This window comes from Oncorhynchus keta, chromosome 13 (assembly GCF_023373465.1).
Source record: "Oncorhynchus keta strain PuntledgeMale-10-30-2019 chromosome 13, Oket_V2, whole genome shotgun sequence".
In the NCBI taxonomy this organism is placed as follows: domain Eukaryota; kingdom Metazoa; phylum Chordata; class Actinopteri; order Salmoniformes; family Salmonidae; genus Oncorhynchus; species Oncorhynchus keta.
Genome location: NC_068433.1, coordinates 50947637 through 50975051, shown reverse-complemented (window position 1 = coordinate 50975051; position 27415 = coordinate 50947637). Strand labels below are relative to the sequence as shown.

The 27415-nt window shown below is 40.5% G+C and overlaps 1 protein-coding gene across 2 annotated transcripts; it reads left to right on the top strand.

The window, feature by feature from the left end:
- The first annotated feature begins 1092 nt into the window (after positions 1 to 1092).
- On the top strand, positions 1093 to 26676 carry LOC118392517 (anoctamin-6). 2 transcript variants are annotated; one of them, XM_035784561.2, is made up of 20 exons: positions 1093 to 1318; positions 11280 to 11350; positions 11935 to 12063; positions 13593 to 13658; positions 14728 to 15015; positions 15351 to 15464; positions 15597 to 15712; positions 15870 to 16004; positions 16324 to 16429; positions 16715 to 16775; positions 16989 to 17134; positions 17307 to 17384; positions 17530 to 17755; positions 18120 to 18289; positions 18614 to 18711; positions 19450 to 19580; positions 23408 to 23613; positions 23854 to 24059; positions 24145 to 24250; positions 24393 to 26676. In XM_035784561.2, the coding sequence occupies exons 1-20, from the start codon at positions 1225 to 1227 to the stop codon at positions 24606 to 24608; spliced, it is 2763 nt and encodes a 920-aa protein (XP_035640454.1). In that variant the 5' UTR covers positions 1093 to 1224; the 3' UTR covers positions 24609 to 26676. The 2 variants fall into 2 exon arrangements, with proteins under 2 accessions (XP_035640454.1, XP_035640455.1); XM_035784562.2 differs by lacking the exon at positions 1093 to 1318 and adding an exon at positions 9036 to 9367.
- Positions 26677 to 27415: the final 739 nt, after the last annotated feature.

Below are 27415 nucleotides of genomic sequence, written 5' to 3'. Positions count from 1 at the left end.
ATAAATACTTATTCTTTCTTATTCTTCTTTACAATGACTTTCGGTTACTGGCCCAAGCTCTAAACACTAGGCTACGTGCCAGAAAATATAAATGTATTGGATTTATATAGCACTTTTCTACCAACTGAGCAACCATTTTTGTGTCAGAACATTCACCACACATCAGCTATCAGGTGGAGAGGTGAGGAGTGATGTATGCCAATTAGGAATGAGGGGGATGGTTAGGCGGCCATGATGGAATGTGGCCAGGTTGTGAATTTAGCCATGACAACGGGGTGAAAACCCCTACTCTTACAATAAACTTCATGGGATTTTGAATGACCACAGAGTCAGGACACCAGTTTTAACGTCCCATCTGAAAGACAGCCCCCAATGTTCCCAAATGTAATCAAGGTTTGAAATGATGCCGTTTTAGTCAAATATTATATCTGTTTAGGCTTCTTGCGGTCAATTTGAAGTGTACAAATATGTTTTTATTATGTTCCGCCCCCCAGACCATCCACTCAAGAAAAAATTGGCCCATGGCTGAATCTAGCTGATGATCCCTTATGTTGAAAATGTGCACAATCCATGTGCAGCATATGACACGTTCAATTGAAGTATTTTTCATTTAATCGTATAAATAATGTATTTCATCACTGCTTTTTCAGGACCCCTAAGCTCTTTGATGCCCCCCAGGGGCCACCTGGTTGAGAATCACAGACCTATAACCAGCAAATGCAATAATACCATTTTCCAATGAGAATCATTCATTGCATATGGAAACTGGAAAACAATTGCATATTACAATATGGGCCTAAAGAATGCTGTTGTATATATATATATATATATATATATACAGTCAATTATTAGACCGTACTTATGTGGGCGTCCTGACGGTCCTGCCAAGTCGCTCAAAAACTGATCTCGGAAATGGCAGACCTACATTGGTTTGATAACAACATTGTGGGAGGAAACCCGCCAGACGGAGACTACTAAAACAACACCTCCTAAAGTACCCATACTACTCATAGGACTACCCCACCCATTCTCTCAAGTTTGAACTTGATCTAAAAAGCATGCAATGTTTTTTAATTTGAAACCATGTTGAGAAATAAAGTGGGAACTTTTGAAATACATGCAGCTCATTGGTAGTGATCTTACATGATGCGTTAATTCCGCGGTGACATTTTGCTCTCCAGGTTTAACCGTTGATGACTTGTTGTGATATGTGACATATTTGAGATGAATGAGAGTGGGGACAACATTCTTGAAATGGATTCTTTGTCCGAGACAAAAATGGATGGCGACACAGAGATAGAGATGGGAATGGAAGTTGGTGAGTTAACGTAGATTTCATTATCTTTTGCAACACGAGAGGATTTATTGCAAGAGAAAAGGGCGGAATAATGTAGTCTTCCTCTGTAACCTTTCGTTTCCACCTATCTGAACCAAAATGGTATTTTATTTGCTCAAATGTTATTCTGTTGTGTCCCTTATATATTTTCTCCTTTGTTATTTCAAACTTTAAAAAGTACACAATAACAGTATTGACTTTTGGCACCACCATTGCCCTCTTTAATGAGATGGTTCTGCTTAACTGAGAAACACTCAACTCAGTTATCTTTTGTATGGGCCTCTATCTATCTGTGTCACGAGTCCGACAGAGGGTGTTTCCCCTTCCCGGGCGGGTGGAGCTCGGTGGTCGTCGTCACCGGCCTATTAGCTGCCACTGATTGTTTTTCCTCCCCCTCCTTGTATGTTTAGTGGTAGTACCTGGTCATGTTGATTAGTTTGTCTTTATTAGACAGCCGGCCCGCCTGGTTGTTGTGCGGGATTATTTCATTGTAACCTTCGGCTCTGTTGTAAAGGTACGTGTTTGTGCCTGGTCGTGATTTTTTCCATTGTATTTTTTGATTCCCTGTGTTTGGGAACGTAACTTTTGCGAGCACCCTTGGTGCTATTAAAAGACGCACAGCATTGAACTCTGTCTCCTGCATTTGACTCCACACCCACGACACCCGGAGCATTACAATCTGCCTCAATATACCCTACACGTTATCATAAACTTCATTATCATCAGTGTTTATAAAACTGTAAATTAGTTTGGACTGAAACTGTCTCAGCAACTGTCAGTCCAAGGTCACTCATGCACAGGCACACCTTCGATGCTCTCAGTGTTTACCATGAAGGATGCTCCATACCACTTCTTACAATGCAGCGAATTTTGGGTGTCGTGACTGGGACTCAAGCCTAAATATCTGTGATTGTTAGGCTAACACGGTAGCCATTACACCAATAAGTCAGACTAATTTGACGAGGTCACTAGTTGTTGAACTAAGGTCGCTGGAATACATAAATATTCCTTTATCACACTGATGGACATAGCATAAGCTAACAACCACACTGATTCACAGATGCAAGATTTCAGTCATAGCCTATGGCTGGCTGCACAGCTTGCCCCTACTATTATTGGCCCAATGTACACTCCGACTTTCCCACACAATCAAATATCTTCGATCGTCGGGATCTTCGGGCAGTTTGTTAATAACTAGATCATTACTTTGTAGTTATTTAAGAGTTTATTTCCAAAATTATATATCCACCAATTTTCAACATTTGTGTTAAAAAGATATATAATCAGAAATTATTTCTTATGGGGACCTTCATGTGTGTTTAAAATAGTATTGTTTTTTTATTCATACATTTTGAATGTGTATGTTAAACACTTCATATATATTAAAACAACAATACAATGACAATACCAATGGCTGCTCCCATCAGTGGGGGCTCTGGTCAGTGGGTGCACTCGTCCCCACCTGCCCCAAGAGGCCTGAAGGGCAAAGCCCCTGCCCCCGCCCCTAGGGATTTTCCAAGGGCGGGAAGGACTGAGCCCCTCCCGACGTCCAGGAGGGCATGGAAGTGAGCGCATCCACCAGCACAGACACGGCTCACAGCATGAAACCAAAACACAAAACATAAATAACTAAATGAAAAACATACAATAATCACATCCCCACCCTCACCTCTGATTGGAGGACCTCAAACCTTTATACTGTGCATGTGTGTATGTATTTATTCCCTCACTCATTAATTCCAACCTTTAGACAGCCACAGATCAACCCAGCTTTCCCAGTAAATCATAATTCTACCATTTCCTCTTGCCACATCCCTCCATTCTCCCATGGTGTTTCACTAGGGACTTGAAACCCCAGTCTGCAACATTTCTGCTGAAATTGACCCCAAAATAAACATTTTACCCAACAGCACAATGTTATTTCATATTGACTGACTGTGGTCCTTCAAATCCCCCCAAAATGCAGTTTGTAGGTCCAACCTTGCCCTGATATTATGACATAACATCCATTCCTGGACCTGACTTCAAAAACAAGCCACCGATGGACAGTACCAAAACAGATACTCTTTGATTCTGTTTCCACATGGCAGAGTCTGCACAGGGCTGACTGTTTAATGTCCGATATACAGAGCATTCTTTTTGTAGCGAGAATTTCATGTAATAGCTTAAATTGAAAAGAACGGATTGATGCGTCAATTGCAGTGGTGTAAAGTACTTAAGTAAAAATATTACTTAAATCATTTTTGGGGTATCTGTACTTTACTAAACAATTTATATTTTGGACAACTATTACTTTTACATTCCTAAAATGATTTACTTTTTACTTTTTGCATACATTTGTCATGACTAGGCCTTTCAGAGAATTGGCTAGCAGAGATGTGAACAACCCCCCCTCTCCTGTTAGGGGGAGTGGGAGGCAGTTTTACGACTTTACAACCATAACATCCATTCCTTTCAGATACACTTCTCTCATTGACCATGCAGTATGGAGAGAGAGAATTTCACAGTAAGAGTAACAAAGAGTCTCTCCCGCCCAATTCTACTACATCCCAGAATTGGAGAATTAAAAATGATTCATAATTTAGAGAAAGTGGAAACGGTCGGTGGCGAAGTCAGCTACGACCCTGTCAGTTTTGTTTCATGTTTGTGACCTCATGAAAGACAATACAGCCACATTACCCAAACTCTGTTAATACAGGTTCCTCAGTTATGAGGCTTACATCTAATTCTTGTATAAAATGAATGAGTAAAGAAGAAACTATTTGTGAAATTATATAATATAATGTTAACTTTTAATGAGAACATTGTCTCCCCTGTAAAGTTTAACTAAGTCAGTAGCCACGCCCCAGTGTTAATAGACATTGGTTGGAAATGATGAACCAACCCCTTTTCTACATTTCTATAAAAGCCCCCATGACTCAAAGTTACCTAAGTTCCAAATAATGGGAGGACTTGTCAAGAACACTGACCAACGAGGACAAATCTCCAGAGTGAGATGAACCTCTCAGACCATGTGAACCTCTCACACGACAACCCGGAAGATTCTACAAAGGACAAGGGCGACATCGACTGGGCAAACCAGAGCCTCACATCACCAGCTCAACTATCAAAGTCAGCTTCACATAAATACAATGCATTGCTTTTCCAAATGAGCGATCGTTAGTGGCATATGTATTTATGTGAGAATAGCTTCCCAGGTCCGATAGAGACCCATGTTCTTAGTCTTCCTCTGAATTTACTGTGTTATAACCACACTGTTTTGTGTTATTTAGTGAACTAGGGATGGTATTTTACTGTATAATGTTATCATGAATTGTATATTCTGTAATTGTGTAATTAGTTAGTAAAAAATAAATGATTGAGCCAATTGGTGTATGGATGATTTATAGGATAGCCAAGAATTTTACGTTGTTTGGAATGAGAACTGATGAGGTAGTAATTCATTAATAGAAGTGTCACGTTCTGACCTTTATTTCCTTTGTTTTGTCTTTATTTAGTATGGTCAGGGCGTGAGTTGGGGTGGGCAGTATATGTTTGTGTTTCTATGTTTTTCTATTTCTGTATTTGGCCTGATATGGTTCTCAATCAGAGGCAGCTGTTTATCGTTGTCCCTGATTGAGAACCATTTTTAGGTAGCCTGGGTTTCACTGTTGGTTTGTGGGTGTTTGTTTCCTGTGTCAGTGTTTGTGCCACACAGGACTGTTTCGGTTTGGTTTATTGTTTATTGTTTTGTATTTCATAGTGTTCAGGCTTTTCTTAATAAAATCCCAATGAACACTTACCACGCCGCATCTTGGTCCGATCCTTTCTCCTCTTCAGGCGAAGAGGAGGAAATCTGCCGTTACAGGAAGACTGTACTCGATAAGATATGAAAATATCTTTAGAGTCGATTCGGGAAAAATACTCTATAAAAATGTTCCTGTGGTGCCCGACTTCCTAGTTAATTAAAGTTTACATTGTTAGTTTAATAATTACATATAGAGAATTAATTTGATAAAATAAGTCTTCACATTTAATGACAAGCAAGAGACACGACACATTTTCCCTGACACCCAAAAGTACTCGTTACATTTTGAATGCTTAGCAAGAAAGGAAAAGGGTCCAATTCACGCACTTATCAAGAGAACATCCCTGGTCATCCCGACTGCCTCTGATCTGGCGGACTCACTAAACACACATGCTTTGTTAGTAAATCATGTCTGAGTGTTGGAGTGTGCCCCTGGCTTTACAAAAAAAAATGGGGCCATCTGATTTGCTTAATTAAAGGAATTTTAAATTATTTGTACTTTTACTTTTGATACTTAAGTACAGTTGAAGTCGGAAGTCTACATACACCTTAGCCAAATACATTTAAACTCAGTTTTTCACAATTCTTGATATTTAATCCAAGTAAAAATTCCCTGTAGTAGGTCAGTTAGGATCACCACTTTATTTTAAGAATGTGAAATGTCGAGGCCTCCCGGGTGGCGCAGTGATTAAGGGTGCTGTACTGCAGCGACAGCTGTGCCATCAGAGACTCTGGGTTCGCGCCCAGGCTCTGTCGTAACCGGCCACAACCGGGAGGTCCATGGGGCGGAGGGCTTGGTCGGTAGGGATGTCCTTGTCTCATCGCGCACCAGTGACTCCTGTGGCAAGCTGGGCGCAGTGCGCGCTAACCAAGGTTGCCAGGTGCACAGTGTTTCCTCCCGTACGGGAGTTGTAGTGATGAGACAAGATAGTAGCTACTACAACAATTGGACACCATGAAATTGGGGAGAAAAAGGGGTAAAAATTCCACACAAAAAAAACAAACAAAAAAAAGAATGTGAAATGTCAGAATAGTAGTAGAGAGAGATTTATTTCTTTCATCACATTCCCAGTGGGTCAGAAGTTTACATACACTCAATCAGTATTTGGTAGCATTGCCTTTAAATTGTTTAACTTGGGTCAAACGTTTTGGGTAGCCTTCCACAAGCTTCCCACAATAAGTTGGGTGAATTTTGGCCCATTCCTCCTGACAGAGCTGGTGAAGCTGAGTCAGGTTTGTAGGCCTCCTTGCTCGCACATGCATTTTCTGTTCTGCCCACACATTTTCTATAGGATTGAGGTCAGGGCTTTGTGATGGCCACTCCAATATCTTGACTTTGTTGTTCTTAAGCCATTTTGTCACAACTTTGGAAGTATGCTTGGGGTCATTGTCCATTTGGAAGACCCATTTGTGATCAAGCTTTAACTTCCTGACTGACGTCTTGAGATTCAACATATCCACATAATTTTCCATTCACAAGATGCCATATATTTTGTGAAGTGGCCCAGTCCCTCCTGCAGCAAAGCACCCCCACACCATGATGCTGCCCCCAAACTTAACGATGGTCATTATGGCCAAACAGTTCTATTTTTGTTTCATCAGACCAGGGGACATTTCTCCAAAAACTGCGATCTTTGTCCCCATGTGCAGTTGTTAATCGTATTCTGGCTTTTTTATGGCGGTTTTGGAGCAGTGGCTTCTGCCTTGCTGAGCGGCCTTTCAGGTTACGTCGATATAGGACTCGTTTTACTGTGAATATAGATACTTTTGTACCCGTTTCCTCCAGCATCTTTACGAGGTCCTTTGCTGTTGTTCTGGGATTGATTTGCACTTTTCGCACCAAAGTACGTTCATCTCTAGTAGACAGAACGCGTCCCCTTCCTGAGCGGTATAATGGCTGCGTGGTCCCATGGTGTTGATACTTGTTTGCACAGATGAACGTGGTACCTTCAGGCATTTGGAAATTGCTCCCAAGGATGAACCAGACTTGTGGAGGTTTGAAAAAACAATTCTGAGGTCTTCGTTGATTTCTTTTGATTTCCCCATGATGTCAAGCAAAGAGGCACTGAGTTTGAAGGTAGGCCTTGAAATACATCCACAGGTACACCTCCAATTGACTCAAATTATGTCAATGAGCCTATCAGAAGCTTCTAAAGCCATGACATAATTTTCTGAAATTTTCCAAGCTGTTTAAAAGGCACAGTCAACATAGTGTATGTAAACTTCTGACCCGTTGGAATTGTGATACAGTGAATTATAAGTGAAATAATCTGTCTGTAAACAATTCATGGAAAAATGACTTGCGTCACAAAGTAGATGCCCTAACCAACTTGCCAAAACTATAGTTTGTTAACAAGAAATTTGTGGAGTTGTTGAAAAATGAGTTTTAATGACTCCAACCTAAGTGCATGTAAACTTCCACCAACAACCAACAAGTATGTTAGCACAGCTGAAAACTGTTGTGTTGATTAAAGAAGCAATTACAACTGGCCTTCTTCAGACAAATTGAGTATCTGGAGCAACGGCATTTGTGGGTTTGATTACAGGCTCAAAATGGCCAGTAACAAAGACTTTCTCCTGAAACTCGTCAGTCTATCCTTGTTCTGAGAAATGAAGGCTATTCCATACGAGAAATTGGCAATAAACTGAAGATCTCGTGCAACGCTGTGTACTACTCCCTTCACAGAACAGTGCAAACTGTCTCTAACCAGAATAGAAAGAGGAGTGGGAGGCCCCGGTGCACAATTGAGCAAGAGGACAAGTACATTAGAGTGTCTAGTTTGAGAAACAGACGCCTCACAAGTCCTCAACTGGCAGCTTCATTAAATAGTATCCGCAAAACACCAGTCTCAACGTCAACAGTGAAGAGGCAACTCCTAGAAAAAGCCATCTGATCTGATGTTCCAGATACTCAACTTGTCTAAAGAATGCCAGTTTTATTGCTTATTTAATTAGCCCAACAGTTTTCAGCTGTGCTAACACAACTGCAAAAGGGTTTTCTAATGATGAATTAGCCTTTTAAAATGATAAACTTGGATTAGCTAACACAACGTGCCATTGGAACACAGGAGTAATGGTTGCTGATAATGTGCCTCTGTACGCCTACATAGATATTACAATTACCATTACAAATCTGCTGTTTCCAGCTGCAATAGTCATTTACAACATTAACAATGTCTACACTGTATTTCTCATCAATTTGATGTCATTTTAATGGACAATTTCTTTTGCTTTTCTTTCAAAAACAAGGACATTTCTAAGTGACCCCAAACTTTTGAATGGTAGTGTAGTGTGTGCAAACTGTTATGTGACACGTATTAATGCCAAAATAACATGCAAAACAGGCAATGAATGATAGGTCGCCACTGAATTTATCTAATGGGGGACCGTATGGTGGGGACCCATAGGTCTATCTAATATGGAACGGTATAGGGAACAATATCTGACAGGGAATTTGGTTGGGAACAGAACAGATAACAAGGGGTCACATTTTAAGAGTAAGATTTGTCCTCTATATTTATTGTCAACACTCAAGATATGAAATTCCACAATATGGATGTCAAACAATCTTTCAATTAAATGTGAGATATGTTGACCATACTGTTATGTTCAATTTGTTTGCTTTGTCCCTACCTTTTCAGGACTCCAAAGCTCTTTGAGGACACCCACGGGCCCACTGGTTAATAATAACCAGCAAATGCAATAATAACATTTCCCAATGACAATCATCCAATCACTGCATATGGAAATCGGAAATCGGAAAACGACAACTACACTACAGGCCTAACGAATGCTATTCAGACAGTTTATGTGGGCGTAACAAAACTGCCAAATCGCTCAAAAACTAGGCTGGTGGGAGGAACCGGTCTGTCGAGAGAGTACTCAAAAGCCCTCCTCCTAAAGTACCCATAGTCCGTATAGGACTACCCCACACATTCTTTCAAATTAGAATTTGTTCTGAAAAGCATGCACCGTTTTTTCTTTTGAAACAATGTTGACAAATAAAGTTAGTCAACTTTTGGAACACATGCAGCTCATTGGCAGTAATCTTACATGATGCCTTATTCCCGCGGTAAAATTTTCCAGACAACCCTCCACTTTTAACCATTAATGACTTGTGATATGTGACAGATTTATTAAAATTAGTGAGGACGGGTACAACGACATTTTTAAAATGGATTATGTGTCCGAAATAGAATTAGAGGGCGACACGGATATCGAGATGGGTATGATAGAGGACGTCGGTAAGTTCACGTGGATTTCATTATCTTTCGCAACACAAGATATTTTATCGCAAGAGAAAAGGGCGGAAGAATGTAGGCTTCCTTTGTAGCCTTTCGTTTCCACCCATCATGAACCATATGCTACGCTACGCTATTCAAAATATCGTTTTTTGTGCACTTTTTTTTTATTCTTAAATGTAATTATGTTGTGCACCTTATATATTTTCTCCTTTATTATTTCAAACGTTCAAGAATTATGCAATAACTACTGACTTTTGGCACCACCATTGCCTTCTGTGATGAGAGGGTTCTGCTCTACCTTACACTGTACATTATCATAAACTTCATTATCATCTACCACGGTGTCTATAATACTGTAGTGAATTAGAGGGTATCCTAACTGCGAATCAAACCCAGTCACTGACTGGTCAAGCCTTCCTTCGGAAAGTAAGCTCCAATGTTTCCAAATCTCTATGCACAGGCACACATTCCATGGCCTCAGTGTTTACCATGAAGGATGCCCCATCCTACTTCTGACACCAGTGCAGCGAATTTTGGGATATCTGTGGTTGTCAGGCTAAGGCCTTAGCCAATACACCAAGAGGTCCGACTTACTTGACTACGTCGCTAGTTGTTGTACTGAGGTCGCTGGAATACATAAGTATTCCTTGATCACACTGGAGGACATAGCAATAGATAGGCATAGGCCTAACAACTGCACCGATTACATTCACAGATGCCAGATTTCAGTCATAGCCTATGGCTGACTGCACAGCTTGCCCCTACCCCAGTCTACATTCACAAGAAACTAACATATTTTTGGCCCAATGTAGACTCCCACTCTCCTACAATGTATCAATTCTCTGGGATCAGGCAGGCATTACTCATTATTCATTACTTGATAATAGTTGTAGTTTCAGGTTATACATGCACTGAGGGAAGGGCCTGAAAAAAATCCACATCCATTTATGTTTTCTTTTTATACTTTCTCCATTTAGCAAAGTACTTTGAATGTGCTTCCAACAAGTGCTGGTGCTTCATCAGTCTGTCTTTCTGCCATGAGCTAGTAAACATAGCCTTTGACCTGGTCTAGCACCAGTACAAGCAGGCTCAGCGTAGCATGTCTGTTCCTAGGGAAGCACTCTACAGGGGGAAAAGGGTTGCCTGTATAAATCACATAGCTATGTGGATGGTTTTGCTTGAAGGTAAAGATTGTATTGTGTCTCATAAGTTCACAGTCAAACTTGGAGAAATGCATGACACATGGCATGCAGTATGCAAGTATTTAAGTATTTCTGGTAACGTCAAAGGATCTGCATTCCAAACCAGTATTGCATACAAGCAAGTCAAGTGAAGTACATCAGGCATGCTTCAATTCAATAACATTGGAAGATTTTTAAATAATGTTTTCAGCACAGTTTTATTAGCACAATTGCTATTAACTTGTCGAATGGAGGTATTTGCCTAAGAGACTTAAACAAACTATTCCATCATGGAGTATCTGAGTTTGAACATTTACAGTCTTTTCCAGGGCGTTACTAGGGGTAATGTTTTCCAAACACCATCTGATTCCAGTTACATTAGGTTTCCATAGTACTTCCTACCATGGGACGTTTAGAAGTTTTCCCGATGGAATGTCATCTGTTGTGTAAAGTATGAATGTAGTACCAGACACAATAAAATGTCACATTTAACTGAATGAACACAATTTAATGTGGGTTGTTGAATGAGCTTTACTTTGGTATTATAAAGATGTGAGGACTTTGCACTGGTGCATATGCTCAGTAAATCTGATAATGCATAATAATCTGCCGGGCCTTGTGTCAGAGTCTTACAAAAGATGGTGGTTAAGAAGAGTCACATCTCCATCAAGATCTTGTCATGCATGTCTCTCATGTCTTTAATACATGTTTTGTTTTTTTGGGGGGGGCAGTCTATTCTCAGGAGTTTTTGCCAACCTTTGAGACTATACCTGAGGGGGCATCAGTGCCCAAAGTGGAGAAGGTGAGTCTCAACCCTTTAAATTGTATAACATTTCTGCATTATGAAAATGATTAGTGCTCATAGCTTTGATAGTAGTTGTAGTATTAGTTTGAGCTGCCAATGAACAACTTTACAATTAATACCATATTTGTATAACAAGGCTTGTTCTTGCATGTATTTCACCAAGAGGGATGTGGATTTATTCACTTTTGTATTTTCATATGCAGAAAATGCATGGATCAATGTGCCAAATATCTGTAATTACAAGAGAGGTCTATGTTTGATGCCAATTCAAATGTGGACTGTTATCATTCATGGAACAAAAAGGGTGTGTCACTTTTTGCTGTTGTAGACTCTTCCCTTCCTCTCCCATCTACGTCTGGTGTCAGTTGAGAAAGACGTTGTCTAATAGGGTCTCATACAAGCACAGTGAGGCTGTCTTTCAGTCCCTCTCTTGTTAAAGGACATGTATGATATCATGGAAGAAGAAGAGTTTGAGGCTGTGGAGCTACCAGATATCACTGTGGAGCTACCAGATATCACTGTGGAGCTACCAGATATCACTGTGGAGCTACCAGATATCACCTGTTGTTTTTTTCCCACAGGCTGAGTTCAACGGCAAATCTGACTCTCTGTTCTTCAATGATGGGGTTAGACGGATCGACTTTGTCTTAGTCTATGAAGATGAGGACATGAAGGAGATCGACAAGAATAGAACGTTCCAGAAACGTAAAGTAAGTGCATTTCTGGTGGCAGCTTGTGAGTCTAAGTGTCCTTATTCACATTCAACATGGTCAGCAGGTTTCTGTCTGACAGAAGTTAAAAACAGTATTCCTACTGTGCTGTGAAAAAGCATGTTTGAAATGATATGCAGTTTCACAATGTAAGCATAGTTTTGAGGAATATGTGAATCTAAATGTGATTTCTTATAGCTTAAGAGGAGTACTGTATTATGTATGAAACAAATTACTAAAGCCACATTCCATCAAAGATGTTAACTTAACTTGTAGGAATCAGTGTTATGTTCCGTCATAGAAACTTGTGTTGTATTGTGCCAGGACCTAAGGCATTCACACAACGCTTTCTCATTGTACACCCGGAATATGGACTTTTAATATTTGTACAGGGAGTTTTTCTTTGCTGCAGTCATGGTGTGTCAGATATAAGGTATCCCTATGATTAATATGAGGCCATTTACAAATGTACAATCATTTTTATCATCATATGCCAAATAAACATACCAAAATAAAACATGAGGAAACTCTAGACAGGATGTTGCACATGCAGGTATGTCGTGGACTGCAGTACACACTTTTGTGAAAGTAAAATCTATGTTTCACAATATCCATCACAACAAGGTGACAGAAATGTAACATACACTATACGCTATCCTTGCAAATGTCTAAATATAATTTTCCAAATGTCAGATTTTGTTGCATCATAATGGCTGAAATAATAAGTAAATACACCTTTGATAGAGGTAACATTTGTGATTCACCAACAATCCCCCATATGTTGAATGAATGATTTACCATGAATGGTTTGGGAGCAGGGAGTATTGAAAGCAGCAGGAGTGGACACGCCTCCTATGCAGCTGTGGTCGCTTATGTTGCCAAGCTCTTGATGTCATGTCCCAGTGGGGCTATTATGACATGCCCAGACTAGACACTCCATTATATGGGCACTCCATTATACTGAAGTTCTGCTGTGGTGGTTTTAATGCACTTTCACAGACGGAGAGGGAAAAGGAGGCAAAATTCCACTTCCCTAGAAACGGACCCTTTAGTCATTCCCAACCCAGTTATATATACTGTATTTACAATTCTTTACAAGTATTGTGGATGCACTAAACAGAAGCATACAGACGTATGTAGTAGCAATGTATTTTGATTGACCAATGAGCTTTTATTTATTTGATGTGGTTTTATCAGAAGTCTTGTATCGTACACACAATTCCCATATAGATGTAGTCAGTTTCATACATGGTTGAAATCAGTCAGTGCATTGCTATCCATTGAGGGGAAATCAGTCAATGTAATGTCAATATAATGAAACTTTTAATTAATTATTTATTATACACAACCACAGTTAATATGGGATAATAATAATAATGTATTAGATATTACATTTAACATTTGTAAAGCACTTTTCATTACAAGAGTAATAAGAGAAACAGATTGGATCTCATCCAATAGGGAAACAGAAGGGGCAGTGTTACAAACAAGGGATCCATTGATTTAACATCCTGTATTCTCTTCCCTAGCAACGGAGAGAGTACTTTGAGGCCAGCTTGATGAAGATGGGGATGGAACTAGAGGCTGCCAGATCTGTGAGTGGCCACATAATGCATTCTACAAGGACTGGCTTTATGTATTTACTCTGCTGTTAGCTTGCAGAGTGGGGTTGAGTGTGTAGATCTGCAGGGACGATTGGATGGAAACAATATTTAGTATCTTACATTAGTTTGGTCAGAAATGGTAGAGAAATACCTCATGTTTGTTTTTGTTACATAGTTTTATTATCATGCTGCTTATTTAAGTGACCTTGTGGATCTTGTTTTTGGCTGCATTTTAAATGGCAGACACAGTTGTTTTACAAAGTTTTCCTTTTAAACAGCCAACTATTTCCTCAGAAAGGGTTGAGATTGAATTGTAGTGGGAAACTATGGCACCAATCCCATTATTTGAGTAGTTTCCCAATTATTGGCAAACTTTTGTGGTATTTCATGGAATAGGATCAGTGAGTTAACATTGATAAACACAGAGCCAACTTCTGATTTTGTAGATAATTGTAACGGCGTTCGTCTGTTGAAGGAGAGTCGGACCAAAATGCAGAGTGGTGGTTACTCATGTTCTTTAATGAAGAATCGCGATACATGAAATAACTTAGAAATATACAAAAACAACAAACGGAACGTGAAAACCTATACAGCCTGTCTGGTGAACAACTACACAGAGACAGGAACAATCACCCACAAAATACACAGTGAAACCCCGGCTACCTAAATATGGTTCCCAATCAGAGACAACGAGAATCACCTGACTCTGATTGAGAACCGCCTCAGGCAGCCAAACCTATGCTACACCCCTACTCAGCCGCAATCCCAATGCCTACAAAAAACCCAATACGAAACACAACAAAATAAACCCATGTCACACCCTGGCCTAACCAAATATATAACGAAAACACAAAATACTATGACCAAGGCGTGACAATAATAAAGTATTGCATTAGATTTATGTGATGTTTTAGTACTTGTTTTATGTGGAGGATGTAATTTGTGATCATGGCAATTTCTTCTTAATGGCCCCTTAGGGGATTACTGAAGTTGTAATACATTTAGTTGAAATGAAAAGGGCTGCCTTATCTTGTTGTTTTATCTTCATCATTTCGACAAGGTGGTGGATGAGAAGCTGTTGTTCGTCAAGGTGCACATGCCCTGGGACGTGCTATGTACCTACGCCGAGGTCCTCCACATCAAGCTGCCCATTCAGCCCAATGATCTGTCCACCACGTCCTCACCCTTCAACTTCCTCAGCTGCATCACCAGACACTTCTACCCCAGCGAGGACCTCATAGCCAAGGAGACGGAGTACTTCACTGCCCCGTTCGAGAAGGACAGGCTGGAGTACTTCTACGTGAAGGACCGGGACCTCTTCTTCACGCCGTCCATGAGGAGTAGAATGGCAAGTGCACTGCTTTCTTTACCTCATCATGGGACATAAACCCCAAAGTCAACCAATAAGGAGTTAAAGATGCAGCAGCGCACTAGATTTTGATAGAGATTAAAAATAAATCACTAAAAAGCAGTCACCTCATTGACTTTCTTTCGGTAGTTTTAGCATCTCAGGTTTCTGATGCTGCTAAATTGTGTTGGAAGATATTTTGTCTGTAGACCACTGAGATTGGTTATTCAGCCCTTGCGCTGTGAAAATATCAATGTACCTATACTTAAAACACAGTGTTAACACTCTTTTCTTAACACTTCAATGATAACAGAATGGTTGGTCTTCCTCCTCAGGCCTACTACATCCTCAGCCGAGCCCCCTATGAGGTGCGAGGGAACATGAAGAAGTTTGGTGTCACCAAGCTGCTCGATGGGGGGGTGTACAAGGCTGCTTATCCCCTGCATGATGTGAGTGGGGATAAAGAGTGGGTTGGCACTAGTAACTGACAACATAGTACATTAAACACCAATGGATCTGTGAAAAGACTGAGCAGTGTTTTTATGGACTTTTTAGTTTTGTTTTCTGTGAACTTACTTTAGTGCAGATTCAACGTCAGGTCGAAGGAAGATGAGTGCCCCAATGAGAGATACCTCCTGTATAACGAGTGGGCTCACCCTAAAAGTTTCTATAAGATGCAGCCACTTGATCTCATAAGGTAATTCATGCTTTAATCTACTTTCGCAAAAATGCACATTGCTGCTTTAGCATAATAAGGTGTTGAGAATTATTATTCCAAACAGAATGTGCTTAATCATTGTAATTACGGAAAATAAGGGATGGAAATAATAACATTTTCTTTCGTTTTCTCACAGAAAGTATTATGGGGAGAAGATTGGAATTTACTTTGCTTGGCTGGGCTTCTATACAGCCATGCTGGCCCTCGCTGCCATTGTTGGACTTGGCTGTTTCATTTATGGGTACACGACTCAAGAAACAAGCACCTGGAGGTAAGTTTAAAGCTCAAAGAAAGTACTTCAAAAACCCACAACACCATAGAAATATATGACAAGTTGCTAAATCTAGTGTATATCAAATGAAGATCAGTAAGTGCAGGACAGGACACACAAGGTTAAGTAGATATAAATAAATATATATATAAGTAGATATAGGTTAAGTAGATATAAATATAAGTTGATTTATGTTACTTCCATGCTGTTCCCTGACACTCTAACTGTGTGAAAACCCAATGATTAACAACTTTGTTGCATTTTGCTGTTGAGTTTTTGGTGAAGTTTGACCCATCTGTTCTGTTCATTTATTGGACAGCAAAGAGGTGTGCGACCCTTTGATTGGAGGAAATATTGTGATGTGTCCGCAGTGTGATAAGGAGTGCACATACTGGAGGCTCAACAGCACCTGTGAATCTTCTAAAGTAAGTAATGCATACATTAGGGTCACTAATTCCGGTCCATGGCTGTACAGGTTTTTTCTCATTCACTCACATGGTCAATTCAGAGTGATTATGATTATGAAAGTGACGTATATGGATAGTGAGTCCCTTAAACGTTTTTCTCAGACTCCTTGGCCCATGAGACATGCTACAAGTCATATTAAACCTTTTTGAACCGGGTTTGTTTTCATAAACATTTACAGTCTTGGATGGACTGAACAAATGATGTGAAAAGCTAAGTATTTCATGTGATCTTGTTTTCCTTAGAAACTGTGCATATTTGATAACTATGGGACGCTGGTGTTTGCTGTCTTTATGGCCATTTGGGGTGAGTCATTTAATTAATTCAACTTACCAAATGTTCAAATGTAGAGGTTTCAGAAACTGTATTATTTTAGTGTGTAGTTTTGTTGAAATAAGTTTATTAGCAATTAGATGTTGCATGATAATGATATTAGAGTTTAGCAGAGTTTTCCTGCTACAGTCTAGGACCAGGCAAGTAAAATAAAGCTTTACACTCTTGTTCCCATCCTGGTTCTAGTGACCGTGTTTCTGGAGTTCTGGAAGCGCTACCAGGCAGAGCTGGAGTATGAGTGGGACACCGTGGAGTTCCTGGAGCAGGAGGAGCAACCTCGTCCCGAGTATGAGGCCAAGTGTAACCACGAGAGAATCAACCCTGTCACACGGGTAAGGAAGAGATGTATTCGTTACACAGTCCCTATGGTGATTCCATAGCGTCAGACTCAGGAGGCTAGAGGAACACTCCACAACCGATGATAGTAATGTTATATACTTGTTTTAAAAGGACAGTAATACCTGTATCATTACTTCATTGTAAAACATGTTATTCTTTATTTAGGCAAAAGAGAAAGTACCTTATACAGCCTGTGGACGGTGTATAAGAGTGTCTTTAGGAATCGGGACCGTCTTATTCTGGGTAAACACTTTGGGATTTCTCTACTGTAATCTTCTTCTGAATAGGCCAATTCATATGCACTCCAACAGCAAAACATGTTTTATATAACCCTAACCTTTGTTTCAAGTCTGAGCCCTCCAATTCTTGTGTTTGTGCTTGTGTTCAGATTGTGTTGATCCTAGCGTCAGTGGTGGCCATCATCGTATACCGACTGGCAGTGTTCTTCTCATTTTCGACGAGACTCCAGTCTGACCTAAAGGAGCTCGAACCGTTTAAGGAGTATGTGACCGCCCAAATGGCCACCTCCGTCACTGCTTCTGTCATCAGCTTCGTAGTAATCATGGTACTCAACATCCTGTATGAGAGGGTTGCCATCTGGATCACTGACTTCGGTGAGACGCCCCAATGTCAAACAACAGGAAATATGTGGTTTGCTATACGGAACTTTGGTGTTTCTCAAACTGCTTTCAGACAAGGGCTAATATTCACTCAAACATGCCTTAGCAAGGTTGATGCAGTGCCCCAAACATTCTGCAATTATACCATGGTATGAGTAAATATTGCACGCCAATAGGTCTGAAGTAATCCAAATATATGTATGCCAACATATTTATACTCTAGAAAATTCACACCACAATAGCCCTTAGCTGATGTCCTTATTCAGATTAATTTGCAGAATCTGGACACAGCAAAAGCTTGATTTAAGCCTGGTGTTTTTTTGATGAGACTGAGAAGATGCCTTACTTCATTTTAAAGAGCTACCAAGGACCAAGACGGATTATGAGAACAGTCTGACTCTGAAGATGTTCCTGTTCCAGTTTGTCAACTACTACTCCTCCTGCTTCTACATTGCCTTTGCCAAAGGGAAAGTGGTTGGTTACCCTGGGCAACCTGTTTACCTGCTGGGCAAGTACAGGAATGAGGAGGTACGTATGCTTATCAGTTGATTGAAAGATCAGTTGATTGAAGGCTCAGTTGATTGGTGCTTGGCACAGAATATGTGATAACACAGTATGACAGTGTTTTGCTTTTCCGCTTCGCTTGTGTTCTAACTACGTTTCCAAATTATTAGCTGTTGCATTCTGTGGCATTTTTGTTTGACTCAAATAGACCTTCATATTTCAAATGAAAGAGCTGGATGAGGAAATCTTCCACAAAATACAAGTTGTTTGAATGGAGGTGCTTTATCATGTAATACTACAAGATGGCCGACATTGGTTCATGCATTATTTGTGTCTCATCCTACCCAGTGTGATCCAGGAGGATGTCTGATTGAGTTGACAACCCAGCTCACTGTCATCATGGGCGGTAAAGCCATCTGGAATAACATTCAGGAGGTGTTGCTGCCGTAAGTTTTTGGTTCAATGGACGAACATAAAATAGCCAACCACATCAGCTCTCTAGGAGCCCAGCAACCGTAAAGTGTCCTGCTTTCAGACAGTTACATTGGATCAGGGTTGGTTCAATGGTTTATTCCATCCCAACTCAAAATGGAATTCCCCCTTATCTTCAAGTGTATCTGTATCCAGACATCATTATTATCTGATTCAGAGAGCAAACATAAAGGTGTCTTTTTGTAGGCACTAACGGAGACTAACTCCACCATGGCTTATTGGCCAAAGCCTGTGGGGAAATTAATGTTTTTTTGTTGGGTTTCTGGATAAATGCCAAAAACACAAGCTTAGGAGATTTTATAAGTTTTGTTCTATGAGATCATTTTCATCAGCTAACGTCACTTTTTGTGAATTTGAAAGCATTTATGTAATCAAAACAAAAACATAAAGCACATAAAGGCTTCACAATTCATTAAGGTCATGTTAACTGACTGATATTATCTCATTGGACAAAACATATAATATCTTCTAATCCTATTTCAACCTCAGACCTTATTTTCAGCATTTATCCCAAAACCCCATTCTTTCCCTATTCATTTCCCCATAGGAAATGCTAACTAATTTCAGTTTTTTAGGATTTCCCCCATAGAAAATGCTAACTCATTTCCGTTTTTTAGGACTACAAGCTGGCGAGGTCTATTACCTTGTTATAAGCATCATGATTCTGCGATTGACATGTTTCTCATCATCAGGTGGATGAAGAATTTGATATTCCGCTACTGCACACGTGTGGGGTCTGAAAAGGTGATTCCTCGCTGGGAGCAGGACTATCAGCTGCAGCCCATTGGGAAGCTGGGCCTCTTCTATGAATACCTGGAGATGGGTAAGATATGAAGAATGAGGCAAACTCTCTCCCACCCAAATCAACCCCTAGCCCCTATCCCTGGGCACCTCTGTAGATCTGAGAGGATTGGATAGGTGTGGACACAATATGGTGGTAGCTATATGCTCAGAAGTTTTATAAGCTGATCCTGCTATTTCTTTGGACTCTGTCCAGAAACCACCTCAAGCCCCTATCCCCAAGGCACTTACTTAATCTAGAAGGGTTGGATGGACATAAGATATATGGTGCAAATCCCCCCTAGCTACTATCATAGTATCAGGTCTCCCCTAGCTAGCCTATCAGCTAATATCATAGTATCAGGTACCCCCCTAGCTGGCCTATCAGTACTAACTGTCATAGTGTCAGGTTCCCCCCTAGCTAGCCTATCTGCTACTATCATAGTATCAGATTCCCCCCTAGCTAGCCTATCAACTATTATCATTGTATCAGGTTCCCCCCTAGCTAGGCTATCGGCTTCTAACTATCCTAGTATCATGATCCCCCCCCTAGCTAGCCTATGAGCTACTAACTATCATAGTATCAGGTTCGCCCTAGCCAGCCTGAAAATAAAAGAGAGCCGCACACTCTTGGAGCTCAGATGCAAAAATGTAATACCAACGTTTCGACAGCCAAGCTGTCTTCATCAGGGTATAATCACAAACACTGCGGGATGACTCGTTTATATAGTGTCAAAAGACACAGATGTCTGTAATCATGGCCAGGAGTTGCCTAATATCATTGGTTAATAATCAAATATTAAAATGTCATACAAAGAACAGCATACAAACAAATGGATAGCATACGATCATAGATTAATTTGACGATACAAGTTTACAAACAATTACAATGGCAAAGTCACAATAATCACAAGAATGGCTTCAGATCAAAGTCTACGTTGAGACCGAAGGGCGCAAGGGTCTTTAAATTAAAGATCCAGGCAGCCTCTCGTTTTAACAATACATTATCAAGGTCACCCCCTCTCCTAGGGAGGGTGACATGTTCGATGCCAATATAACGCAGAGACGAAATCGAGTGGCCTGCCTCCAAGAAGTGGGCCGCAACTGGATAAGTAAAGTTTTTACACCTAATGGTGCTACGATGCTCTGAGATACGTACTTTTAATTTGCGCTTTGTTTTACCTACATAATTTTTACCACAAGGACAAGTTATAAGATAAATAACTGCCTTAGTGGAGCACGTAATAACACCTTTTATTGGGATCGATTTCCCTGTTTGTGGGTGTTTGAAGGATCTACATTTATAAGTGCCATTGCATTGAGCACAGCCATTACATTTGTAATTTCCATCCAGTAGGGGCGCAAATAGACTTTGTTCAGGAATATCTTGGGGTGGTAAAATAAGAGTTTACCAATTGGTCTCTGAGATTCATGCCCCGCGAGAATACGACCAAGGGAAGGTCCGAAAACACATTACCGAGACTATCATCGGATTTTAGGATGTGCCAATGTTTGTGAATGTAACGGATGTGAAACGGCTAGCTTAGTTAGCGGTGTGCGCTAAATAGCGTTTCAATCGGTTACGTCACTTGCTCTGAGACCTTGAAGTACTAGTTCCCCTTGCTCTGCAAGGGCCGCGGCTCTTGTGGAGCGATGGGTAACGATGCTTCGTGGATGACTGTTGTTGATGTGTGCAGAGGGTCCCTGGTTCGCGCCCGGGTATGGGCGAGGGGACGGTTTAAAAGTTATACTGTTACATGAACAATTCCCTTAATTTGTTCAGAGCACTTTGAATAGCGGGTAGTTAGAATGCAAGAATGCGTCTTTTTGCTAGACTGACCTTGAAAAAGGTCATGCCTCGTTTTGTTTTGAATTTTCTCAATGGCAATATTAATCTGATTATTCTTGTAGCCCCTCTCCTTGAACTTTCTTTGCGTCTCGAAATCGGACTGTTTTTTGCAAATTCTTTTGATTCGACAGAATTGGCTGTAGGGCAAACTATTTTCCAAGGGAAGTGGGTGACAACTATCAGCCCTCAACAAACTGTTACGATCAGTAGGCTTCCTGTAAAGATCAGTGTATAGAACATTATCTTCATACAAGATCAGAAGATCAAGAAAACTGATTTGACGTGTATCAGATTGCATAGTAAATCTCAGATGCTCAGAACAGGAGTTAAGAAAAGCATGGAACGCCTGGAGCTGTTTTGCATCACCCCTCCATAGAACAAAAATATCATCAATATACCGTTTGCAAATAATGATGTGAAGCAAGAAAACATTTTTGAGAGGATTGAAAATAGACTGTTTCTCCATGTAACCCACATACAAATTAGCATAGTTAGGAGCCATGGGGGATCCCATAGCAGTACCTTTCGTCTGAATAAAGAAATAATTTAGAAACATGAAGTAGTTATGCGTGAGTACTATTTCAGCCAATGTTACAATGCATGCACTGGAAGGTAGTTCATTAGGGTCACGTTGCAGAAGAAAATGTTCCATAGCTTCAATACCGCCCTCAACATCAAAAGTAACTAACAAGGTATTCTCAGGGAGAGGATCAAGAGATTCAATGATAGAGATCATACTGCTGGTGTCCTTTACAAAGGAGGGTAGCTGTTCTGCGAGTGGTCTAATAAAAAAGTCAACAAAAGTAGATAGAGGGGCCGTTACTGCATCAATGCCCGCTACAATAGGGCGCCCTGGAGGTTGTGTAACATTCTTGTGTAATTTCGGCAAAGTATAGAAAGTGGCAATTTTAGGGTGTTGAATAGCCAAAAAAGCATGTTCTTTTTTGGTTATCTGACCAGAACTTAAATACCCATCTAGGACAGACAAGATAGTATTCTGAAATTGGGAAGTGGGGTCACTTCTGAGTTTCTTGTAAAAGGTGTTGTCAAGCAGCTGTCTATGACACTCATGTACATAAGCTGTCCTATCCATGAGTACAACCGACCCACCTTTATCAACGGGACGAATAAGGACTGACGTATCAGATTGTAAATCAAGCAAAGCTTGTTTTTCATTCCTGGGTAAATTATGGAAAGATTTGGATCCCTGTTTATTCTTAAGGAGAAGTCCAACATCATTTTCCACAAGTCTGCAATATGTCTCGATAGAGTGATTGCGATTGGCTGGAGGTATAAAATAACTCTTGCTTCTAAAAGGAGTCGGAGTATGTGCAGGAGAGCAACCTACTGGTTCAATAGAAGTGTCAGAATTAGGGGAGCTGAAGTATTCCCTGAAACGGATGTTTCTGAAAAACTTAAACATGTCTACCTTAACATCAAAATCGTTACACTGAGTTGTAGGCACAACATATAACCCTTTATTAAGCAAAGAGACATGGGCAGGGCTCAATATCTTGCTTGATAAATGAAAGACACTCAGTCCCGTGGGTTCTGGGACCGTGTGAACGGTCCGTTTCTTCTTACCCCGTCGGGTGCGACGTCTCGTCGATGCGCGTGCCTGCGGCCTCCCCCGCCCTTCCGTCCGTCCAGTCTCTCGTTGAATAAAAAACTACCACTGGAAGCCGATGAGGCGCTGGTTGTAGAGCGTTGATCAGACAAGGGTGGATAGAAGTAAGCGGCATCTCTCCTGCGTCTGTCATGGAGAGGGGGAGCAGGACCTCTCTTGTCAGGGTTTCTCCAGAAGTAGACTTTACCATCGGCCTAGCTAGCCTATCAGTTACTATCATAGTATCAGGTTCCCCCCTAGCTAGCCTATCAGCTACTATCATAGTATCAGGTTCCCCCCTCGCTAGCCTATCAACTACTATCATAGTTTCAGGTTCACAGATCTATTGATGGAAAGGCTTTTTTTTCTGCAGTGATCAAATTTGGCTTTGTGTCTGCGTGGCTTTTTCCTACAGTGATCCAGTTTGGTTTTGTGACTCTGTTCGTGGCCTCCTTCCCCCTGGCTCCTGTCCTGGCTCTGGTCAATAACCTCTTTGAGATCCGGGTGGACGCCTGGAAGATCATCACCCAGTTCCGCCGCATGGTTCCAGAAAAGGCCCAAGACATCGGGGCGTGGCAACCCATTCTCCAAGGTGTCGCCATCTTGGCTGTGGCATCAAATGTGAGTGATGGCTCCTCCATTGGATTATGAAGTATTATGAAACATACATATATTTTTCAAGATGACGTATTTATCTTGGTTTATTCTCCATTGCATAATCCCATCACTGGATGTCAGTCATATGATTTGATTGTTACCATGCTGATGTAGTGACATTCTTAGAAATATTATAATTAATCTAATATGATGAGCACCAGTTTAAAGTGCACTGTCTCCTCCACTTCCTTGTCTCTCTGCCAGGCCATGATCATTGCCTTCACATCAGACATGATCCCACGATTGGTTTACTACTGGTCTTTCTCTGTGTATCCCTATGGAGACCATTCCAGTCACACCATGCAGGGCTACATCAACAACACCCTCTCTGTGTTCGACATCCAGGACTTCTCCAACCAGAGCCGGCCCTTGCAAACACCTTACTGGTTCAATAACAGCACCACCTGCAGGTAATGTGAATGTATATGAGAGGGGTTTCAATGAAATCGTGTTAGACATTGAAATAGTTCATGCAGTCTCTCTGTCATACTTTAGATATCGAGATTTCAGATATCCACCAGGACACCACAGACAATATGAATACAGTATCTACTACTGGCATGTGATAGCTGCCAAGATGGCTTTCATAATAGTTGTAGAGGTGAGTAGAAATTTCTCTGAAACATTGCTTTGACCTGATTTTTCTTTCTACTGTATAGTCTAATGCCAGATGGACACTTTCTAGCCTTTCAAGAAATCCTAATAATGTTTTCCTTCCGACCCTTATACCCTTGTCCCCTCAGCACATTGTATACCTGACCAAGTTCGTTCTGTCCTACGTGATCCCGGACGTGCCTTACACAGTGAGGGAACAGATCAAACGAGAGAAGTACTTGAGCCAGGTCATCCTTCACGAGACCAACCTCAAACTGGTGACCAAACGCTTAAAGCCTGTCGCTGATAAGATACTTAAACACAATGAGGACAAGGAGGAGGAGATTATGGACCTTTACTTTTAATCTCCGAAACTTTGTCAGAGAAGAGAGAGTCCTGCCTTTGTCAGGACCTACAATATTTACAAGTATTGTGAGCAGCTAAAGATGTATTCAATACATGTTTTAATAACTTTAATTAATATGAATTAATATTATTAGTAGCTTAATAGCTTGGTGGGACTACGATCAACCAAACCAGCCATGAAGCTCAGCTCTGTTGCTCAGATCTCTGGATCAATTGCATATTTAGCACTTTTATGTCACTGATTGTTACATGTACACTGTTACATTTAATGTGTCTTGTATTGACAAAATTAGGATTCAATGCCATATGTTCGACTGTACGGTAAATATGGAAGATTATGAATGACAACAATACTTTTCTTCTTTAAACAAAACATACAGATTTTTATACAATTTGTGAGCTAGGACTATCCAAACATTTCTAATACTCAAGGTGTGCTGGATTTAGTCAGGAATAATTCCAAAAGCTCAAATTGCGTTGACCAGGCAAGCCATCAAGTAAGGAAGCTCGTTCCCGCCACCCAAGAAAAAATATCTGACTACAAGTTATGAGATTGAATGTCTGGATCGTGGACATTGAATAGTCCTGCAGGTCGACCCCTTTCAAAGGGGAAATCTGGGATTCACACAATAACAAAGCTTCTCCCACCACAGCTGAGGAATGGGGCAGGAGAAATGTAACCAATCTCAAATACATAGAAACAAGGACTCACATATGGATGCAGGACTGACCATCCATCAGATACAAATTATATTTTGAACCATGTGTTGAAGCTATACCGTGTTTTATTTTTACAATTACATTGTTTACACACAAGAGAGTAAAACAAGCTTATATTTTGTGTTCTGATTGAGTAAGACCGTTACTCATCTCTAAGTTACATTATTGAAGAATCAGTGGCTTTACACTGAGTGTACAAAACATATTTCCATGACATAGACTGACCAGGTGAATCCAGGTAAAAGCTATGATTCCTTATTGATCTTACTTGTAAAACCCACTTCGATCAGTGTAGATGAAGGGGAAGAGACAGGTTAAAGAAGGGTTTTTATGGAGTCATGGATTGTGTATGTGTGCCATTCAGAGGGTTGAAAGGGCAAGACAAAAGATTAAAGTGCCTTTGAATGGAGTATGGTAGTAGGTGCCAGGCGCATTGGTTTGAGTGTCAAGAGCTTCAACGCTACTGGGTTTTTCACGCTCAATAGTTTCCCGTGTGTATCATGAATGGTCCACCCCCCAAAGGACATCCAGCCAACTTGACACAACTGTGGAAAGCATCGAAGTCAACATGGGCCAGCATCCCTGTGGAACGCTTTCGACACCTTGTAGAGTCCATGACCCAACAAATTGAGGCTGTTCTGGGGGCAAAAGGGAGTGCAACTCAATATTAGGAAGGTGTTCCTAATGTTTGTACATATTAATTAAATCTGATGTCAACCAGATGTCATCAAACAGGCACCAACTTACATCAACAAAACTCTTCAATACGTTAATATTGAACAATATCACCACAATCTCTCTATCTTATCAATGTGTGATTGACTATAAGATATGCATAAGGTTATCCTTAGTTGAGGAGGGCCTGATGCAAAGTGCACATTGGATTTATGTGATACAGATCGCCTGAACTTATCTCATAATGACTTACTATCATGTAATTATGTCTTTCTATCTCATAACTCGTAGTCAGATGTTATTTTTGGGTGGCGGGAACGAGCTTCCATACATACTCATGGTCACCTCAAGTATTTACAGTACCATTTTTGACCTATGTATTGGATTTTAAGCATTTTGATAGAAGTCTATCGCTTGAATCAATATATGTTGCTGTATTATATTGTGATTTTTTTAAACCAAATGTATATATGAAATAAGAATCTGCCCCTGTGTACAATATTTGTCTTTCAAGTATTTTGTCAAGTGTATTGTAATTTGTATGTTATCCCAAATAAAATCAAAATTCTTTGTTTTTTATATAGAACCGTGATTATGTTTGTCGACATTTCAAAGTTCAGGTCAGATACAGTTCATCTTCCAAATAAACTGCACATGTTCTCATACTTGAAATGGAGTGTTGTGTCTGCCATTGCCCCGACAGTCTTGTGACTGGTTTGTGACTTATGTTTGTTTGCTTTTGGACTCAAATGTTATCTAGTAACAAAGTTTGTCTATCATATTGACAAGATAGTTAAGTGACTGCTTTAACAATGGAAAAACGTGTCCTCAAATATGGAAGGCGGATGGGAGGAGGCGAGATCAGGTGGGACCATTCTATCCAATGAGAGGGCAGATATGCTGTGAACAACAGGCAATAGAAATAGATAGAGGACTCATCTTTGCGTCTGTGCCATTATAGTGTCTGTGACTGCATTTTAAAGTAGTTTGTTTTCTTCTTCTTTGGCTGATTTCTCCTAACTCATAGGAATCCCCAACCAGTTGACTACTTTAAAATGGTGACCTCGATGGCAATGTCCATGCTAAAACGGGTTATATCCATGATGAGTCCTCTATCTATCGCTATGACAACAGGACTCCCGAGTGGCGCAACTGTCTAAGGCACTGCATCTCAGTGCTAGATGCGTCACTACAGACTCAGGTTTGATTTCAGGCTGTGTTACAACCGGCAGTGATTGGAAGTCCCATAGAGCAGCACAAAATTGGCCCAGTGTTGTCTGGGTTAGGGTTTGGCCGGGGTGGGCCTCATTGTAAATAAGAATTTGTTGTTAACTGACTTGCCTAGTTAAATAAAGGTTCAATCAAAAAATTAAAATAACCTCTGGTATAAAGTTTTTTTTTGCCAAAGTTG

Bases quoted from the DNA above. Each gene is read 5' to 3' on its own strand.
- LOC118392517 (XM_035784561.2), top strand. From the start codon at position 1,225: ATGAATGAGAGTGGGGACAACATTCTTGAAATGGATTCTTTGTCCGAG. The intron at 11,351-11,934 runs GTGAGTCTCAAC...TTTTTCCCACAG, and splicing joins CAGTGCCCAAAGTGGAGAAG to GCTGAGTTCAACGGCAAATC. The intron at 15,016-15,350 runs GCAAGTGCACTG...CTTCCTCCTCAG, and splicing joins CGTCCATGAGGAGTAGAATG to GCCTACTACATCCTCAGCCG.